The sequence below is a fragment of the Eublepharis macularius genome, chromosome 5 (assembly GCF_028583425.1).
Source record: "Eublepharis macularius isolate TG4126 chromosome 5, MPM_Emac_v1.0, whole genome shotgun sequence".
NCBI classification, from domain to species: Eukaryota; Metazoa; Chordata; class Lepidosauria; order Squamata; family Eublepharidae; genus Eublepharis; species Eublepharis macularius.
This window is the reverse complement of record NC_072794.1, coordinates 44,508,077-44,526,945: the sequence shown is the minus strand read 5'-3', so window position 1 is coordinate 44,526,945 and position 18,869 is coordinate 44,508,077. Positions and strand designations below refer to the sequence as shown.

Sequence of the window (18,869 nt, the reverse complement as noted above, 5' to 3'; positions counted from 1 at the left end):
TCCAAACGTAATCCTAAAGATTTATGACATAGATGAAGCTGAGGATTCCTCCCCACTCTTAAGAATCTTCTTGTTTCAAGTGCTTTATCTAAATCAGACAACTGTAAAAGCTTAGTTAACCGTTTTCTCTGTACTAAACATTTTATCCGGACTAAGAAAGATAGGAGGACTCTGTCTTCTCTGGAACAACAGTAATTCTAAAATGACTAATCCTGGATTTATTTTCAATTTCATCCATTTTAGAAACCAATCTCTTGTTATCCTCTGTCAGGCTTGTCAAAAACAACTCTATGATGTGAGATTATGAATTCTATCAAGAGTGTGCCCACTCATTCTTTCGATCTCTGCTGGATACTGTGTTCTCGCTCCCTTTTATAGCTTCTTTCCTCTTCCCTTGCGTCTTTTCTGTTATTTCAGGATCCTCTGTGCTATCTTCAAGGCAGCTGCATTTTCCCTGTTACACAACGAGGAAAACCTGATCGCATATCCCATATATAACTTCATAAAATCTTGAAGTATAGGATTTTTAAATATTTTTAATAATGCAGTCCCTGTTGAAATTTCAAATAAATACTTAAATCCCACTTACTTTAAAGATGCATATTTACATCCAAGTGGACAACGTATTGCAGACTCATACTCCAGTCTTTAGAATTATGTTTATTTGGAGGTAATCCATAATAAATAAATTGCAATTTACTTCCAAGTAGGATCAGGATATTTGTTCTACAGAGCACATGGTGAGTTGCCTTCCAGCAAGCTTCTTTCTTTAGATATTTATATCCCTTTATCCCCAGAGGAGACCCAGTATGTTATAACATTATTCTGACTCTCTGACTCTTCCTCCATTTAGTCAAAGAGTGATTGCCCCAAGGTGTCCCAGTGAGCTTCCGCTGCAGAGCAGGAGTTGGAATCTGGGCCTCCCAGATCCCAGTCTGGCTCTGTAATTAATTAATTTTGCCCTTAAATCTTCACTGCAAATGAATAGAAGTTCTCCTTCAGAACCATGATGATGGAGAAATCCATCATCCCCATAACTCCATAGCTAATCTGAATTTTACTTGGCTTTTCTTTTAATTGCTGTGCAGTTAATTAGGCCATTTCTTCAGAGGTCACTTCTTATTCAAATCCCACTTACTTTTCATGTCATTATTATTATATCTAATTCTGTTAGATATTTTTCCTCATCACTTTATTATTGTTGTTGTTGTTAACAACAACAACATTCGATTTATATACCACCCTTCAGGACAACTTAATGCCCACTCAGAGCGGTTTACAAAGTATGTTATTATTATCCCCACAACAAATACCCTGTGAGGTGGGTGGGGCTGAGAGAGCTCCAGAGAGCTGTGACTAGCCCAAGGTCACCCAGCTGGCTTCAAGTGGAGGATTGGGGGATCAAACCTGGCTCTCCAGATTAGAGTCCCATGCTCTTAACCACTATACCAAACTGGCTCTCCATTCATTTCTTGGCATTGGAATGAGGGGTTCCCCACCTTCCATTGGTTCCTTTGACTTGATCTGACATTATAATAAAAAAAACCCTTACAGATAGTGGGTTGAATTCAAAATTCAAGTTCTGTTAACAGAAGGCATTTCTTTCAGTGAAACAGAACTTTCCTGCCTCCCACTGAAGCCTACTGAGCTCCCGTAAATATTATTCCTGGGGGACAGGAGACAAAAGGGGCATATTGGAAGAAATCAGCAGAAACTTTTCTGTCCCCTTTCCATTAATGGAAACTGACCTTGGATCCAACTCAGTGTTTCTTAGTCTAGTGAATCCTGAATTCTTCAAAAAGAAATTAAAAATGACTTCTGTGAAAACATTAATTATTTAAATAGATACTGAAGAAGCAACTCCTACCCCATATTTGGAATATCTATATTGTTATCACCATATGAAATCAGGGAGAAAACCTTATAGATGTCTTTTGAAATTCTCCCATGCCACTAAGGCTTTTATTCTTCAATCTCTCACTTTTAATTGAATTAATATATGAAGACACTGAGGCTATTTATGATATATCTAGGCCTCATGTGTGAGTACATGACAAGTACTCTGGTAGTCTTTTAATTTTCATGTTCCACTAGACTTACCAGGCTGCCTACTCCCACCACTCCATCCCCTGCACTGGCTTGGTGTAGCAGTAGCAGGAAAAAAGTGGGGTAGAATGCAACGCTCAAGGAACATGTGATACTCTAGGGGTAACTCCTAGAGTATCACATGACATGGTAACAACACTGATGCTCACCCTCCCCAGACCCTGCCCCTGAAATGCTTCCAGGAGATGCCAACAAAGGGATTGCATCACTATGTTCCATCCTACTCTGCCCCAGCTACATCCTCTCCAAGCAGAGAACTTTTCTCAGGCAAGAAACATCTTTGACCCAGGGCCCTGTTCTACCTTAAGCACACATTTATCATCATCACTTCCTCCACCACCACTATCACAACGGCTATTTTTCATGGACAGGAGGGATACACCTGAAATTCTTTTGCTAGGCTTCCATTTATTAGCAACTCTAGAATTAGAGAATGAATAGCTCTCTGTGAATCTCTGGTAAGCAAAGCCACCTTTTTCAAAATTTATGGAAGCCTTAACCTACACAAAATGTCAATATTTTATTAATGGGTTCTTCCCAAGGAATGGGCCTGGTTTTAAGTCAATATAATTAATTCTCCATCAGCAACCGCAATGTGTTTGGGACTCAGAAAAACTTGAGAGTTTTCTGGTTATCTTTACAGATGCTTTGATCCATAATGGATGGGTGAACTGTGAATCCAATAATTCAAAGAATTTATTATACATGTGAAATGCTGGGTTAGCCACAGATAATCCCCCAAGCAGCTGTAAAGATACAGGTTATAGGTTCAGCAGACTGAATTACAGATGGGAGATAGTCGTTTATGTCGAATGTCAAGCTATATGTCTCAGCTAAAGGCATGGACTGCCAAACAATACTACAATTAGATAGACTGGGGACCTCTGTTTCTGTTGTGGCTATCTTATGCCAGGCACTTTAGGGTGTGTTTTTGTCAACCCTGGTCTATGAACTAATGATACTATATACTATTTCTTGATACTATCCTATTTCTTATTCATCAGTATCAAGAGAGCTATCTCAATGATGTTTACTAAGGTCCATTGTTTCCTTACTTATGTAGCTAACAGGTTGAGCCACTCTGTTGAAAGTAGTGGAATAGGCTTCTCAATGTTGAGGAAGTGGTACTCTACAAGGGACACTGATGCTCTGTATAGTTGGGTAACAAGGCACAGACAACTCAACTAGGGGTGTGAAAAACAAAACGATTGAGCCAGAAATGCACCAAGAAATCACTGGTTTAGGTCATGAAAGATGCTTTCAGAATGGTGAAACAAATTAGGGAAATGTAGCTGTAACGACTCCCCCCTCTCCCCACAGTTTGTGTGTTCCGGTTCAGTTCAGTTCTTACAGTGCTGCAGCAGTGCAGGCTGGCAGGCCCTGAGCTGTCAGCAGCAGGCGGCAGCATCTGCAACTGTCTGCCTTAATGGCAATCAGCCAATCAGATCCTAAGGGGAGAGACTGAACACAAGCATAGTGTAACTCTGCTCTACACAAAGAATCGGAATTGTAGAGCACTCCAGGCTCTACTCCTGAGGTACAATATTTTGTGAGAGGAAATAACTGAGAAATTCAGATCAGATGAGAGGTTGGACATTTTTGAGTCTTTTGGTGAAGATTCTTCTGATAAGTCAGATGGAAAATTCAGTTTTAATAGCAAGGCTTGTCCTTCATCCAGATCTCTAGCATAGCATATAGTTCCATTATGAAGTACAGATAACTGTGCAGATGAGTCGACCCATCTATATTTTATATTGGCCTTTGATAAGATGTTAATGATGGGTTTTAAATCATGGCTCATTCTCAAGGGTTATGATGGGAGGTCTTGATATACATGGATTTTCTTATTCTGGTAGAGAAGATGGCTATGCTTGTGGGCTACTTGTAGGATTTTTTTCCTTTGATCTATAGTCCCTGAAAGTTATTAATATTTCTCTTGTTTCTGGATTTGTCTTATCTCTTCTTGTAATATGATCCCCAGTTCCAGAGCTGTATCAGCTGTTTGCTCGACTGTTGCTATAGAGCCTTTAATGTCCTTAAGCTGAATGACTATCGGTTCCAAGCAAGTATTCACTCTATCAGTCAGCTATAATTTTATTCTCCAGTGCCTGGAGAGAGTCAGCAAGTTCTTGTTTTGTAAACCCATTTGAGCACGCATTCAGCTCTGCCATTTTGGGTTGCTTACCAGAGTAAAAGTCCTTGCTGTTTTCCTAAATTTCTGCTACGAAATAATTCCCCACATTTGCAGATTGCAACTGGGGAGGCTTCGTCTTGCCTGCCCCAGTTTTCCCCATCTCTTTTAAGTGCAGTTGAGTGACTTTTGTTGGCTTGGGTGTGGGTGAGGTCCAGACACTCAGCAAGGAGCATCTGCCATCTTCCGCATGGCACTGTGCCCCCCAAGTAGAATTTTTTTTTAATTGCTGTGCTGTGCTGGTTGGCAATGCTTGGGCACCAGACCGCCCTCATCTCTTTGCCAGCTACTTTCCCACCATTGTGTGTGCCTGCTGACACTCATCTTCTTCAGGGTCCATTGTTGTATATATGTATGTTTTGTGCTTGAGGAGAAACTTGTTGGTTCAATGGGTTTTGGACTAGGGGTACTAATGGTTGATAACAAATTTACAATTTTTGTTTAAGCATAAATAAAGCCCTGTTTTTCCAACCCTGCCTCCCAAAAAAGAACAGTGTGGGATTGGCATGGCATCCACTGAACACTCACCTTGATGCCTTTCCCCAAGAATTTTTTCGGATCTGTAAATACCAAAACTGATTGTTGTGCATGCTCAAACCTGGTGGGTTGATGATTTGGAGGGAGGACTGTGTTCTGTGCAATTGGGTGCTGTTAAGTGCAAAAATAGCTGCCCCAGAGCCTTGTTCCCCCACCCCCACCCTTGAAAAGAACAGCATGTGTGTGCTCACATGCAGCCAGCACCCAATGGGCCAAAACTCATAAGAGCAAAAAGCCCCAATTGAATTAGCTCCAAACCAGCACTGGCCCACCAGGAACAATCCAATAATGGAATGGAGTTTGTTCAGTTCAAAACTGAAATGGAAACTGTTTCAGTGCACACCTCTAAACTTGATATCCTTCCTAACTTGCCAGGCTTACTATCTAGCCAAAGTAATCTTTATCAGTGATAATTATCTAATTCTTTCCATTCGTCAACCATAAAATACCCACACAATTAAGGTGGGCTTTTTCTTAACAATAGATAACATCAACAGCTTTCACAAACTTCCTTGTCTTCCCTGTCTTGACCAATTCCAAGAAGAAGAAGAATCAAGAAAGGGGCCTTAGAGACCATCTAGTTCAACCTCCCTGCCCAATGCAGGAACAGCCTAAAGCATCCCTTGTCCAGCCGCTCCTACCAATGAGGGGGAACCAACCACACCCATATGCAGCCAATTCCATTGCTGAATTACTCTTAGCATGAAACTAGCTGCTTTAATACAAAAAGCTTCTGCTTCCAGAACTGAAACAATAGAATCCAATTCATCAAAGCTGAAGTCTAATCTTAACACAATTTTGAGAACCAAAAAGAAGAATGCTAGAAAGCCTCCTCAACATCATCCAGAAGTTATAACTAGCTAAATGCCATTTTCCAAAATAGAAACATTTAAGTTTCTATTGATGTTGTTGCATTTTCTAATAGTGATAGTTTTAGACTCTAAGCCCTTTGGCCTTTCACCTCTGTAACCTGCCATTAACATGACACAGGTCCTTTTTGCACTTCATTTTGCAGTGGTTCAGGTTCCATTCTGCTTTCCATGATCTCCAGAATTCTGCACGCTCAAGGGAGTCATGGGATGCCAAATCAAATTTTGTCCGTCTTTCCACCAAGTTTTCCCCCTACAGACATACCGTGACTTTTTCTTGAAGCCACTGCTGAGTTGTCGCTGATGCATCCTATATGTGTGCAGAATTCTTAGTCCTAACTGCATCTCTTCCCCCTTTTCCCTTTCCCCGGGCGCTGATTGGTTGGCCACCCACCAGTAACCTCTCCCACCCACCTCAGCTCTCTGAACTCCTTTTCCATCATTTCTATCATTAAAGCGAGGTAAGGATTGTAAGTCTGCTGTTCCTTTCGCTTCCTCCCTCCCGGCTTTAAAAGCAAGGGAAAGTTCATAAGGCTGCTACTTCATTTGCTTCCTTCCTCCCAGCTATAAAAGCCAGGAAAGAGTTAAAAGGCTGCTGCTTTGTTCACTTCTTCCCTCCCAACTATACACACACTTGCTCATTTACTTTTTTTTAAGCCAGGAAAGAGTCCTAATGCTGCTTTGTTTCTCAAACAGCTGTGCAAAACAATCTCTCCCTCCCTGGCTATTCACACACATCTTTGGTTTTTTCCCCTCTTTGGCATTAGGAAAAGCCTGAAATAAGTCCCAAGTGACTAAGTATCCATTCCCCTCTCCTTTTAAAAAAAATTATGGGAGAGTTGCAACCCTGTGACTCCTTTAAGCACAATGTCCCTCCTGTTCACTGATGGCAATCCACATTCCCCACTGATCACTTCTGGGGTTTACTTAAAGCCTATCTATGTGAGACATCTGATACGTGAAGAACACGTGTTGGGAGATGCAGTGTTAGCTGGAAAGGGTAGTTTAAAAAGACAGAGCCAGCAGCAGGGCAAAGGCTTTGCTATACACTGGAGCTGTGTACAATCCCACACAGTTTTAGACTGGAAAGGTGAAATTGACAGAGCCTTCCCAGAGGCAAAGATGAAATTAACAAACCCTCTGAAGAGCGATCTTCACCTGTTCTGTCTTTGAAAACTATGCTTCCCAGCTAACATTGCATCTCCCTACACTTGACAAACACACTGAGGCATCTCATGTACTTAAGGCATACTTAACAAGTATGAAAAGTACATTCCCCGCCCCCCCCCCAGAACTCTGCCATCAGTTGCCTCTCCAGTGGGCCCAGGACAGCCCAATCAGCCAATACAGGGACCAGGTGAGGGGAGATGGGCTCCAAACTTGCAATGTTAAGATGCATGCACAATTTTTTTTTAAAAAAAAGTGACATTGGCTCCAGCCCCCACAAAAGGCAGTTTCAAACAGACACATCTCAACTCATCAGCAGACACATCATCATCGCCTCAAGGTCGTGCAGTGGATAATGCCAGGAGCCCGAGCTGATTCAGTGCTGATCGCCGTGAATGCGCAGAGGCACTGACTTAAAGTGCGCTGTGCAGAATGAGCCACAGTAGGAAGCTAGCTTTGAGAAATCTACTAAACATATAGTTTCACTTTTTATTTTTTGAGTAGTACCCTAATAGTACAATCTTGTATAGAGTTACCGCATCCTAAACCCACTGAAATTAATGGGGTTAGACTAGATGAAGAATGCATAAGATTGCTTTGTAAGTGACTTTTTGACAACCTCTGTGAATACTTACTCTGGGAATAAGCACTTAGTTCTGTTTAGGATTTCTTTTTTGTATCTCTGTGCTTAGCGTGGAGCATATCAAGTGATGTTATCTACACCACCATAGATGGCAGAAAGACAACTAGTTAAGAATCAACCACTGGTACTTTCAGCATAAATAATATAAATCCATAGGCCCAAACAGTGATTATATACACTCTGTAAAAAAAATAGAAACCAAATATTTTACTAATGAACATAAGTTCAAACCATACATATTGGCTCCGTGAAAGACAGCTTTGAGGAAATGTCCTGATTTGCATTTAGGTCCAAACATTATAAAGGGCTCACTGTGTTTTAAAAAGCTATTTAATTCGTTATTGATTTCTACTCAATTATTCAAGGCTAGCAATGATCGATATTGACAGCAAAGATACCTTGCCTTTTCTCAAAGAGTCCAGTAGCACCTTTAAGACTAACCAATTTTATTTTAGCATAAGCTTTCAAGAATCAAGTTCTCTTCATCAGATGCCTATCAGGCATCTGATGAAGAGAACTTGATTCTCGAAAGCTTATGCTAAAATAAAATTGGTTAGTCTTAAAGGTGCTACTGGACTCTTTTTGATTTTGCTACCACAGACTAACACGGCTAACTCCTCTGCATCTCTTGCCTTTTCTGTATCGCAAATTCAAATCAGAATTACTTTCACTTTTACAAAGTGCTTGCAGCTGCATTAAGCCTACTCTTGGTTCAAACCAATGGCAAAAACTTCATGCAGAAGCAGCATAAACTTCAATCTTATCTTTATAACTAATTCATACAGTTCTAAAGTGTGGCTCAAAGAGCCAGGTACAGTTGGTAGATTTTTTTTTCTGGTTTACAGAAAAATCCCAAAACTTAAATGGGAAGTGAAAACCTCCCCCAAACAAAAGAAGTGATTTCTGTACAAATATGCAAATTGCAACGTACAATTTCCAAGGATCTCACATGTCACAAGATCTCACAAGCTCTCAAGGAACCAGTGGGTAAAGGTGGGAGGCTTGGAGTCAACTGTGTGCACTTGCTGTTCTGAGTTTTCTCCACAACCAACAAAGGATGGGTGGGATATCTTGGTCAAAGGTGCTTTCCCCTCCAACCCTGCCCCCCCTCCATCCACTGTGTGCTTTCTGCTCCAAGCACCTTGCCACCACCCAGCTGATGGATGGATGACTGAAGGGCAAAACACTTCTGAGTCTGACCCACAAAGTCTCTATCACCTTTCTGGTAGTGGGAGCTTGGATTAATGGAGGGAGGAGGGAGAGAAACAGTAGCAGTGACAAAAGAAGAAGAAAAATGGAAAATCTGGGGAAGGGGGGAGAAAAGTGGTAACAGAGGGAGGGGAACAAAAATAGCCAGCTGGATGGTGAGATTTCCTTTCCCCATGAGTTTTACAGGTTCCCCACTTGTTCACATATATTCGTAGACTATAAATTACAATAAAAGCTGGTTCACATAGGAGTGAATGGTTGTAGCATGAAGGGACTTGAAGATGTCTCTTTGGTTTAGAGAGCCAGTTTGGTGTAGTGATTAAGAGCACGGGACTCTAACCCGGAGAACTGAGTTAGATTCCCCACTCCTCCACTTGAATCCAGCTGGGTGACTTTGGGTCAGTCACAGCTTCTTGGAGCTCTCTCAGCCCCACCCACCTCACAGGGTGATTGTTGTGGGGATAATAATAACATACTTTGTAAACCACTCTGAGAGAGCATTAAGTTGTCCTGAAGGGCAGTATATAAATCTAATGTTGCTGTTATTGTTATGTGATATGCCACTCTCTGTGTCCAAATGAATCACCACCTATGAAATAGCACAAAATGATCTATCACAAACCCTCAGGACACAATGCTTTTCAATGCTGGAGTGAGTGAGAAACCCAAATTCATGCAATACTAGTCAAGTGAAGCCATTTAGTTGCCAGTAATAAAATCTTTTTTACAGGTTTCATATGACCATTGAACACAAAGTGAGGAGTCAAGAATTGTCCCTGTTCTTAACCTCATAATGTTCATCTGATCTGCCTGTGTGATCTGGAACCAGCAACAGTTATTCGTAAAAAAACCTACATGTATGCAAGTTGAAGGCCTGTAGGCTCTTTTTGGAAGGTCAGATGAACACCCAGATGCTAAGAACTATGACAGTGGACTGTATCCTACCTTGGGCTGAGGGACTTCCTACAGCCTAAATGGAGATTCTCTTGGAGGAAATTGGAAGAAGACTTCAAATTTTGCTTAGTGGACTGGTCTGATATAGGCCAGAAGATGCTTTTCCAGATGTTTACTTGGCCATCTGAAGATAATTCAAGTCATTGAGGAACTGGCCTAAAGATGTCCTTGAAAATCAATATGCATATTCACAAATAATATCCTTTCATGGTTTGTTATTGTGCACTTGTTGCTTCTGCTGCTGTATGCAAAAAATTTTCAGGCTTGAAATCTCATCAAATTTGCTTTATGGTTTATTATTCCTCTTGGTTTGTATTTGCAGTATAAAAAATTCCAATTAGGCCTATCTTGCGTACTATATTAAGGGAGGCTAAAATGCAGACATATGGTCATCATCATCATAATTCCCTGAGCAAGCAGCGTTTATTATAACTTAATATGCATTTGTGACATTTACAGATCAGAAACTGTGGATGCATTCAGTGTTATGTCAATGGGTCATAAAAGATACATTAGCACTGTAAAAGAAATCAGAGAGGAAGGTGACGAAGGAAGAACATGTTTAGATGCCACCTGTTGGTTGCCCTCGTATTAATTATAGCATGGCCTATTAGAGAGGAAGTGGAAGAGCATTATTATTCAGCACATTTGCATGCATGGGATTAGAAGTGAACTGCATGCCAAAAAAAAAGTCTCTGTTTAGCTAGACAGTTGCAAAGGAAGTAATCTCACCAACCTCTATGGAATCTTGTGCAATCTCTATGCACTTTGAATGGGTCCCAGCTATCATAGTCAAGGTGCTAGTCCATAAGAACCATATAAGTATTTCAATTAAAAATGGACAGTGCCTCAGTGAAACATTCTGCCTAGGGAAGCCATCCGGTAAGTGTCCAGAGCAGGAAGCAGGTTTGAATTTATTTAATTACTTTGTACTGGTCAGGGATGGAGACAATGCTGGACATTAGAGACACAAGATGCCATATTCTTGAGCCATTCATAGATAACAGCATGCAAGATTCAGAACGCTGTTGCATAAAGTGCATGACCGCATTCACAGGTAAGGTCCCAAATAGGGAGGAAGGCAAAAACATCCAGAGGAATAGCTGTGCTACTTAAGTGTTGTCAAACAGAATGAAATCCAAGAATTACTAACATCCTACTGCTCCCGATTACATAAAATTGCAATAGTAATTATTTACATAATAGGTTCATAGGCATTTTACTAGAGGGACTCCTGCAATGGATTTTTGCCCTTTGATCGCAAGCTACATCACATAAAGACAACATTAAGCCCCTTGTCCTAACTACCAGAATAAGTGAAGAAACTATATTGGCTGCTGTTTCCCTTAACTAGAATCAGTTATCAGCTTGTCTCCAATCCCACAATCATGGATTTGATAAAGCTGCCTGAGGCCACTATGATCCAGAGCCAGGGTCGGAAGTCTATGGCTTTAGAGACAAATGTGGCTCAGTATGAACCAAATGTGGCTCTTTAAAAAACAAAAATGAAATCTTTTTGTTAATGCACGGAATAACCAGCATGTGAAAGGAATGCCAGGCAAAGATTTAAGAGACTAAAGGGCTTCTTAGAGATCTCTTCCAGAGACAGAAATTATAGAGGTGAACAGCCGCCAGTAATCCAAGTGCCAGCCATGTGCAGATTTATGCCAGTACACTAAAATGATCATGTAGGATGCCTCCATGTTATTACTCATTGTGAGACTGTGTGCGCCACTTCCTGAGAAAGGACTGGCAGCAACCAGAGTTTGGACTGCAGAAACTGTATGGATTATTAATCAATGTGTCAGCATTAAAGTGGTATATTTTCAGTTAAGCAAATGGACTTTCTTATACTGTTGATCTCTTGCTCTGAATTTTTACAAAGTTGATTCTTTAATTATAAAAAGATGGCTCACCCCTGAACCACAGAGTATCCTCAGCAGAATCTTTAGGAACAGTTAATCATTTGGTTACCATCTGTAACTAGTTCTCAGCCACAGCCATCAGGCTGCTAACCATGTTAATTTAACTGCCAGTATGCAAACCTGTTTGGTTTCCTTTAAGAACTGCTTACATCCCATCATAGAAGTCTCAGTTTAGAACACGACAATGCTTAGGAACAGCCCTCCTTTGTTATCTACTCCTAATCCCTCTCCATCTCACTTTTGGAGCTGGGCATCTGTTTGGGAGCCAGCACTGGTATGCCTGTCATGTTAAAGGAAGAAAATAGGGAAGGAATTCAATTTATTTATTTTACCTCATTTACATCCCACCTTTCTCCCCTGTAGGGCCCTAAAGCAGCTTACATCATTCTCCTCTCCTCCATTTGTTCCTCACAACAACCCTGTGAGGTAGTCTAAGCTAAGGAAATAAGCCTGGCCCAAGGTCACCCAGCGAGCTTCCATGGCAGAGCAGGGACTTGAACCTGGGTCTCCCAGATCCTAGTCTGTCACTGTAGCCCCTACACCACACTGGCTCTCTAGATTTGGGGATATTTAGGGATATGGAGGTAGATGAGAGTCTAGGAATGAAGGGAATAAAAGGGCATGAAATTGCCTCTAATTGTGTCATTGTCCCAACTTAGGTTACCCAATTTAGCATTAGCTTCTCTAACTGGCAGCAACAATCTAGGATTTCTGACAAAGGTCCTTTTTAGACTTTCCATATGACATTCTTTTACTTTCGGACTGAAACTGGAGTCTTCTGTAGATAAAGCATGCATTCTATCACTCAAGTACTGCCCCACACCAAGGAAGAAGATTATGAGGACATGGAAGAGCTGACCGGTTTTAGAGTATTTCTGTAACATAGGGAGAGTATTAGATTGGAAAGAAAATGCACATGTAGGTGGAGAGAGAATTTACACAGAGGAAGAAGTACTTTCAACATCACATATGTTGTATCTATGAACTAGGAGAGAGTCTAAATTATAATTTGTACATATTCTAAATTATTTCCAGTGGCATGGATCCTAAGAGCCTTTTCCCTTCCCGCTAGGCAGGTCCCCTTGCGGAAAAGAGGGAGGGGCGTTTTTGGTGATTCCCACTTCTTACAGCAGCCTCCAGCCTGGAACTCTCCATGAGGTTCCTGAAGGTCCAGTCACTCAAGGGGGCACAATTTCAATGGGAACAGAAGGTGCTGGGGGAGGAGGGACAAGTAGGAAAGCCACTGTTACAGGGTCCAAGCCATGAATTGTCCAAACCATAAATTATTATTATGACCTATTTTCAGGCACTTTATCAAATGTAGAATTGATTTGAAAGAATTGTGTTATTTCCTTGCTTAAGAGTGGCTTAAGAGCATGCTGATTTTCCCATGCCATGTCATGCCATCTTCCATAGACTGCTTGGTGCAAAGGCTCATGTCTCATGCTGGTATTTTGTTTTCAGCGACTGTTCATTGCACTTTTGTTATGTGCAAGTTCTGTCCTGTTTGCTGCAAGTAATTTACCTTTTTGATATAAATGCAATCATTAAAAATTCTGGTTCAATAACAGTCATTTAAAAAAATATAGAGGCCCTGGTCAGATGTAATACTTCCTGATTGCTTAACCATGAGTAACCAATCAGAAGCATTATCTTTGAGCAGGCCATAAATGATTACTACCAACTGGTTATCAAAACAATGGTGTGCCTGCAAAACAGCAACAAATTGAGCAGACTTTAATCCCTTTGTATTTGTTTAACTGGGAATAACACTAATGTCATCCAGATAAATCATTTTCATGCAAACAACTTAGAATGTATATAACGCTGTCCAAAACTAGAGATGGGCATGAACAGGAAAAAAACGGAACATGATGTTCGTTGTTCATTGCCATCCATGAACAGACTCACGAACAACCACGAACATGACCCTGTTCACGAATATGTTCATGGCTGGCTGTTCGTAGGGGCCAGCAGGCTCTCCTCCAGCCATCATCCAAGTTTGGTCACGATCCCTACTGCACCACTCCCAGAAACCTGACCCGAGCAGCACCAGGCAAGGTACCAATAATAAATAATAGGTTGGCCCCAGAGCCTGGCAGCAGCCTAGGAACCTGAGGGTGGGTAGATCCCTACTGCACCACTCCCAGAAACCCTACCTGAGCAGGCAGCAGGAAAGGTACCAATGGTAAATAATACAACATCTACCCCCACTCCCTATGAGAGCTGCCCACCACTGTTCTTAAGCTGCTGCTATGTTCAGCTGTACTGTTGCACTATTTGTTATTAACCGTATTACCACCATCAAGAAAAAGAGTACTGCTATTTTATATTTTTGTATGATGCTTTTAAATGTTTTATATGGAATGTTTTTAAATGCTGTTATCCGCCCTGAGCCTGCTTGCGGGGAGGCTGGAATACAAACATGATAAAATAAAAAATAAATAAAAATAGCTTGGCCCCAGAGCCTGGCAGCAGCCCTGGAACCTGAAGGGGTAGATCCATATCCCACCACACACAAAGAAAATTCAAGCTCCAATGCATTCTCCCTATCAAAATGCCAACAGCAGCTGTCTCTCCCTCTCCACTGTCTGCAAAGACTAGCCAGAGCTGGGAGCCCCCCCCTCCCCCATAGTCTTTGCTCTCTTGTAACAAATTTGGAGCTCCACACTTAGAAGGAAGACCTGCCTATCAAGCTAAATTGGGCTTAGATTGGGGTTTCCAGAGCAACAGCAGGAGTTCAGACAGAGTTCAGACAATCCCTGCCTACGTTGCCAAGGGAATTGATTGCAGGTACCAGACTGTCTGGCTTGACAAATAGCAACGAACGAGGCTTGCAACGACCACCTGTTCATTTAGAATGGGGCCTCACGAACAGCTTGTTTTCGAACAGCAGATTGGGCTGCTCGTGGCTTTTTTTGTTCATATTGCTGTTCGTGCCCATCTCTATCCAAAACATCTTGCATAAGCAAAACTAAGGGAACAATTTGTTTCTTTGCTTCATTTAACTTTTCTCTACAGTGAGAAATCAAAGTGGCTTACAGCCTTTTCCCCTGCTCTTTTTTATCCAATTCCTCACTGTCATGCTATGGAGTAGGTTAGGCTGAGTTTGTGTGACTGGATAAACGTCACCCAGCAAGCTTTGATGGCAGAGTTTGAGTTGCCACTTGCTGTCAGTCACGGTACAGTCACACAAAGACTCTACCATGTAATTTTTAAGGGATCAGATGTGCTGTCCCAACATTCACAGCTTTATAGTACACAAGTGGATAAGTTCTTAGTCTGATTTGGTTTCTCATTTTCCCACACAGTGGACATGAACAATTTGCAGGACAACATACCTAGCTTCTGGCTTTCAGCACAGGGGCAGCCCAAAAGAAAATGTACCTGCCTTTTCCTGAGGACTTCCTGTGTCCCAGTGTAATGTCTTTCCAAGTCTAATCAATAGAGTTTATGCTCATAACCTTGGAGACCTGAAAATGGGACAGATTAATTTAAACCCTTAGTTAGAAGCTTTAACATAGAGTTGATTCATGAGTCTGAAAATGAGCCCATTCAGAGTTCTTATAAACTGGCTTCACTTACAAACTGTTTTCCAGTTGCTCTGTTGTGCAGCCTGATTAATGTTAAGGTGTTTGGGAAAAGATATTCAGCTCCCAGATGCATACAAACAGATCTATATGTGGAAAGGTGACATTTTTAATGGGGAATGTTGTGGAGGGTTTTGTTAGAACTGCATGGGTTAATCCTTTACTGAAATCTTAAAGGCATTTACTGATGAGTAATTACCAGAATTCCAGTGACGTTACTCCCATGTAAGTGTATTGATCATGAAAGCATCTTTAAGATGAAAATCAGTGTGTATTTTTCATCATTGCCTTCTATAATTAATTCACCTGTATTAAGTATGCTTTTCTCTTTCCCACGCCATTTTGCAGCAAACGTGTGTGACAATGAACTTCAGATTTGCCAGAATGGAGGAACATGCCAGAACAACATACGGTGCCTGTGCCCTCCACCCTACAGTGGTGTATTGTGTGAGAAGCTGAGCTGCGAAAAGGATTCGCAAAGCTGCAGTCAAGACTCAGGGCAAGGGGCAGTATCATTACAACCGCTGGTACTTCTATTACCCCTGGTTGCTCTATTAGGATTAAGTGAGCTTTTCATATTTTAGGCTATGCAGCTTTGGAAGCATCGACTTCAGACTGCTTTAAAAGGAATGTGCCCATGGAAAGGAAAGAAACGAAAATTGCAGCAGCAGCAGCAGCAGCAAGCATTTGCTAATAAATCTCTTTTTTTAAAAAAAGGGGGGGGGAGTAAAATCTCCACATATATAGACTAAAAAGGCCTAACAGAACTAAGCCATATCTATCCATTGTGGACAACACCGCGAGTCAAGACTGTTATTTTCTGACTCAAGTTAAGTGGGCAGCTGTCAATACTATTACTGTTAATCACAATGCCAGCTGCAAATGCTTACACAGGATCGAAGAAGGCTTTGAGAACCCCGTGGATGGGCATACAACCTCCCCCCCCAAAAAACCTTGCTCCTCCAATCTGGTGTACGACTGTACCTCTTCCCAGTGTGTGGATCAACCAAATAAAGGCATTCTTTGCTGTCAGTGCATTGTGGGTATAAGGAAATCAGTTTCAAAGCTGCCATATTGGCCTGCTTCAGCCCCCCAATCCCCTTCCAACTGTGCTTTAGTGAACGTTGCTCTGTAACCCTTGTTGGTTGAACGATTTCTTTGTCTGATGTTAGTAATGCACATGTGTCCCTCCTCAATAAATCTCAAGCCAGTCATACCCTTGTATATCTTAGACTGCACTGCATCAGTTTGATACGGTGCTCACCTATTGTACAAGAGTGGCTATAGGACAAAAAAGAGTGTATTTATCCTTTTGTATTCAAATGAAGTTATTTTTCTTGACTAATGTAATATGTAGATTTTTGTATTATTGCCAATTTGTGTTAACAGACAGTTTATTAATGTACTTTAATCCTAATCTGGTAAAGGGGGGAAAGTTATTTTTTATTTTACCTTTCCTTTAGTTTTGCTTTTGCTTTTCATTTAAGTGTACAGAGATTTCTCTGTATGGGCAACGTGCTGGCATCAAAGAATATCAGTTTACATATTATAGCAAGTGTAATAAGATTCCACCAAAGGACATTCTAAATGTTTTCTTGTTGCTTTAACACTGGAAGATTTAAGAGAATAAAAATTCCTGCGTAAACTATTTCAGGGATTTCTATTGCAATTTCTTAATGCAAAAAACCCTCAAACCCCAAACCTATGTCGTTTAACATTTTACTAGATGGATAATATAGAAATTCAAATGCTGGTTTATGCAGATGCAACAAGATGGATGTAAATTATCATCTTTAAAAAGGGATGGTTCTCCAAATGGAAGGTAAATCTTGAGTGAATGGACAATTAGTAATTATAAGCAATAAGAAAATGGTGAATATTATTGGGATTGTAGACAGCATGTAAGCTCATTTATCCTTAAAATGTTTATTAAAAATTCTGTTTATATAATTTATATTCTAATTCATGCACTTCTACAGATGAAACTACACTTTTCATGAAATTTAGAATTTAGTGCTGAAGCCTTACCTAAGTATTCAACACTTATCTGAGAATTTAGCTTCAACATTTCTCTTTTTTGATGAGTTGAACGACATTAGTATAAAATGTACTTATTCTGTTCTAGGTTATTATCAGGAAACTGCCAAATATTGATTGATATAGTGTGTATGTATGATTGCTACTGTCATTTGAGAGACTGTGTCAACAACTAGTTCCTGTATGTCAAAAATTGGCAAATTCTGACTCCTGCTAAGTACCAGCCATCAGATATTGTCAAATACTGAGTGCTACATGTCAGATTTTGCATTGGTACTGCATCCTGGTTACCAAATTTTGATTCCTGAAAAATCTTTGTATGTTAAATGCTATGTTAACTATCAAAAATTTATATACTCACAGAATTCACTCAAAATGCATACGGGATAATTTTTAGGAATAAGCAGATATCCCTCTAATTATTCCTAGGCTTACCATGTGCCCAATTATGGCAGGCAATCTCCTGGGTATTTGATCTGAAAGGCTCCAGCATGTCACTTCTGGTTACAGCTAGACATGGGCACAAACGGGACAAAAATTCCGAACACCCTGTTTGTTGTTCATTGCCATTCACGAACAATGAACAATGAACAGAACAGAACATATCCCCTTAACAAACATGTTCGGTGTTCATGTTCATGGCCCTTTAAAGATCCCTTTAAACTATCAGCTGGCATGTAGCAGGGGATATTCCCCCTTGCTGCCTGCCAGCTGATAGGTTAAAGGGCCCTTTCCTGCCACGTGCAAGGGGCAGGGCCCTTTAAACACCCCACAACCCCCAGCCCCCAACCCCCTGCCCCACCCCAGCGCTACTGGGCTGCTGCTCCCGGGTGCAAGAGGGACAGAGAGATTCTATCCCTCTGACAGTGGGCAGAGCCAGTGCCATGGGCCGCTTCTGCCTGCTGTCAGAGGGATGAGGAGGCTTGCCTCGTCCCTCGGACAGTGGGCAGAGCTGGTGCCGTTGCGGGGCCGCTTCATCCTGCTGTCAGAGGGATGAGGAGCGACTCCCCTGGTCCCTCTGACAGTGGGCAGAGCAGGCACCACCGCAGGGCCACTTCTGCCCACTATCAGAGAGATGAGGAGAATCTCCTCGTCCCTCTGACAGTGGGCAGAGCCAGCACCACCATGGGGACACTTCTGCCCACTGTCAGAGAGATGAGGAGAATCTCCTCATCCCTCTGACAGTGGGCATAGCCGGCGCCGCAGGGCTGCTCCATCCCAGTGCCAGTGGGATGGAAAGATTCTCTTCGTCCCTCTCGCACTGGGAGAGCCGGCGCCGCCCCCTTTGCTGTCATTTTCTCTTCACAGTGGCAAAAACTGTACTGCCTGTTGGAAGCTACTTTGAGAGGTTACCAAAAAGACCTTCCCAATGTCCAATACCCAATAAATTTGCAGGGGACAGTCCTCACTGTCCTCTGAAGACCCCACAAGTTTCAGAGAGATTGCAGCCCAGGAAAGGTATGATCCATGGGTCTCCCTCCTCTGCTATTTCTCTTCTGAGTGGTCAAAAACTGGACTGTCTGCTGGAAGCTGAAGAGTTAAAGCCAGAAGGAAAGCCAGAAGGAATTCAGACAGAGTGCAGTCCTTGCCGTTGCCAGGGGAATTGATTGAAGGCACCTGAGTTTCTGGCTTCCCAAACAG

General features: G+C 41.6%; 1 protein-coding gene across 5 annotated transcripts in view; it reads left to right on the top strand.

Moving 5' to 3' along the window:
• NTNG1 (netrin G1) overlaps positions 1-17,079 on the top strand; it is a 314,681-nt gene extending 297,602 nt beyond the window's left edge. For all 5 annotated transcript variants that reach the window (XM_054981788.1, XM_054981787.1, XM_054981785.1 and 2 more), the window contains one exon: positions 15,540-17,079. In XM_054981788.1, coding sequence (XP_054837763.1) covers positions 15,540-15,775 — 236 coding nt within the window. In that variant the 3' untranslated portion in view covers positions 15,776-17,079. The remainder of the gene's footprint in view (positions 1-15,539) is intronic.
• Positions 17,080-18,869: the final 1,790 nt, after the last annotated feature.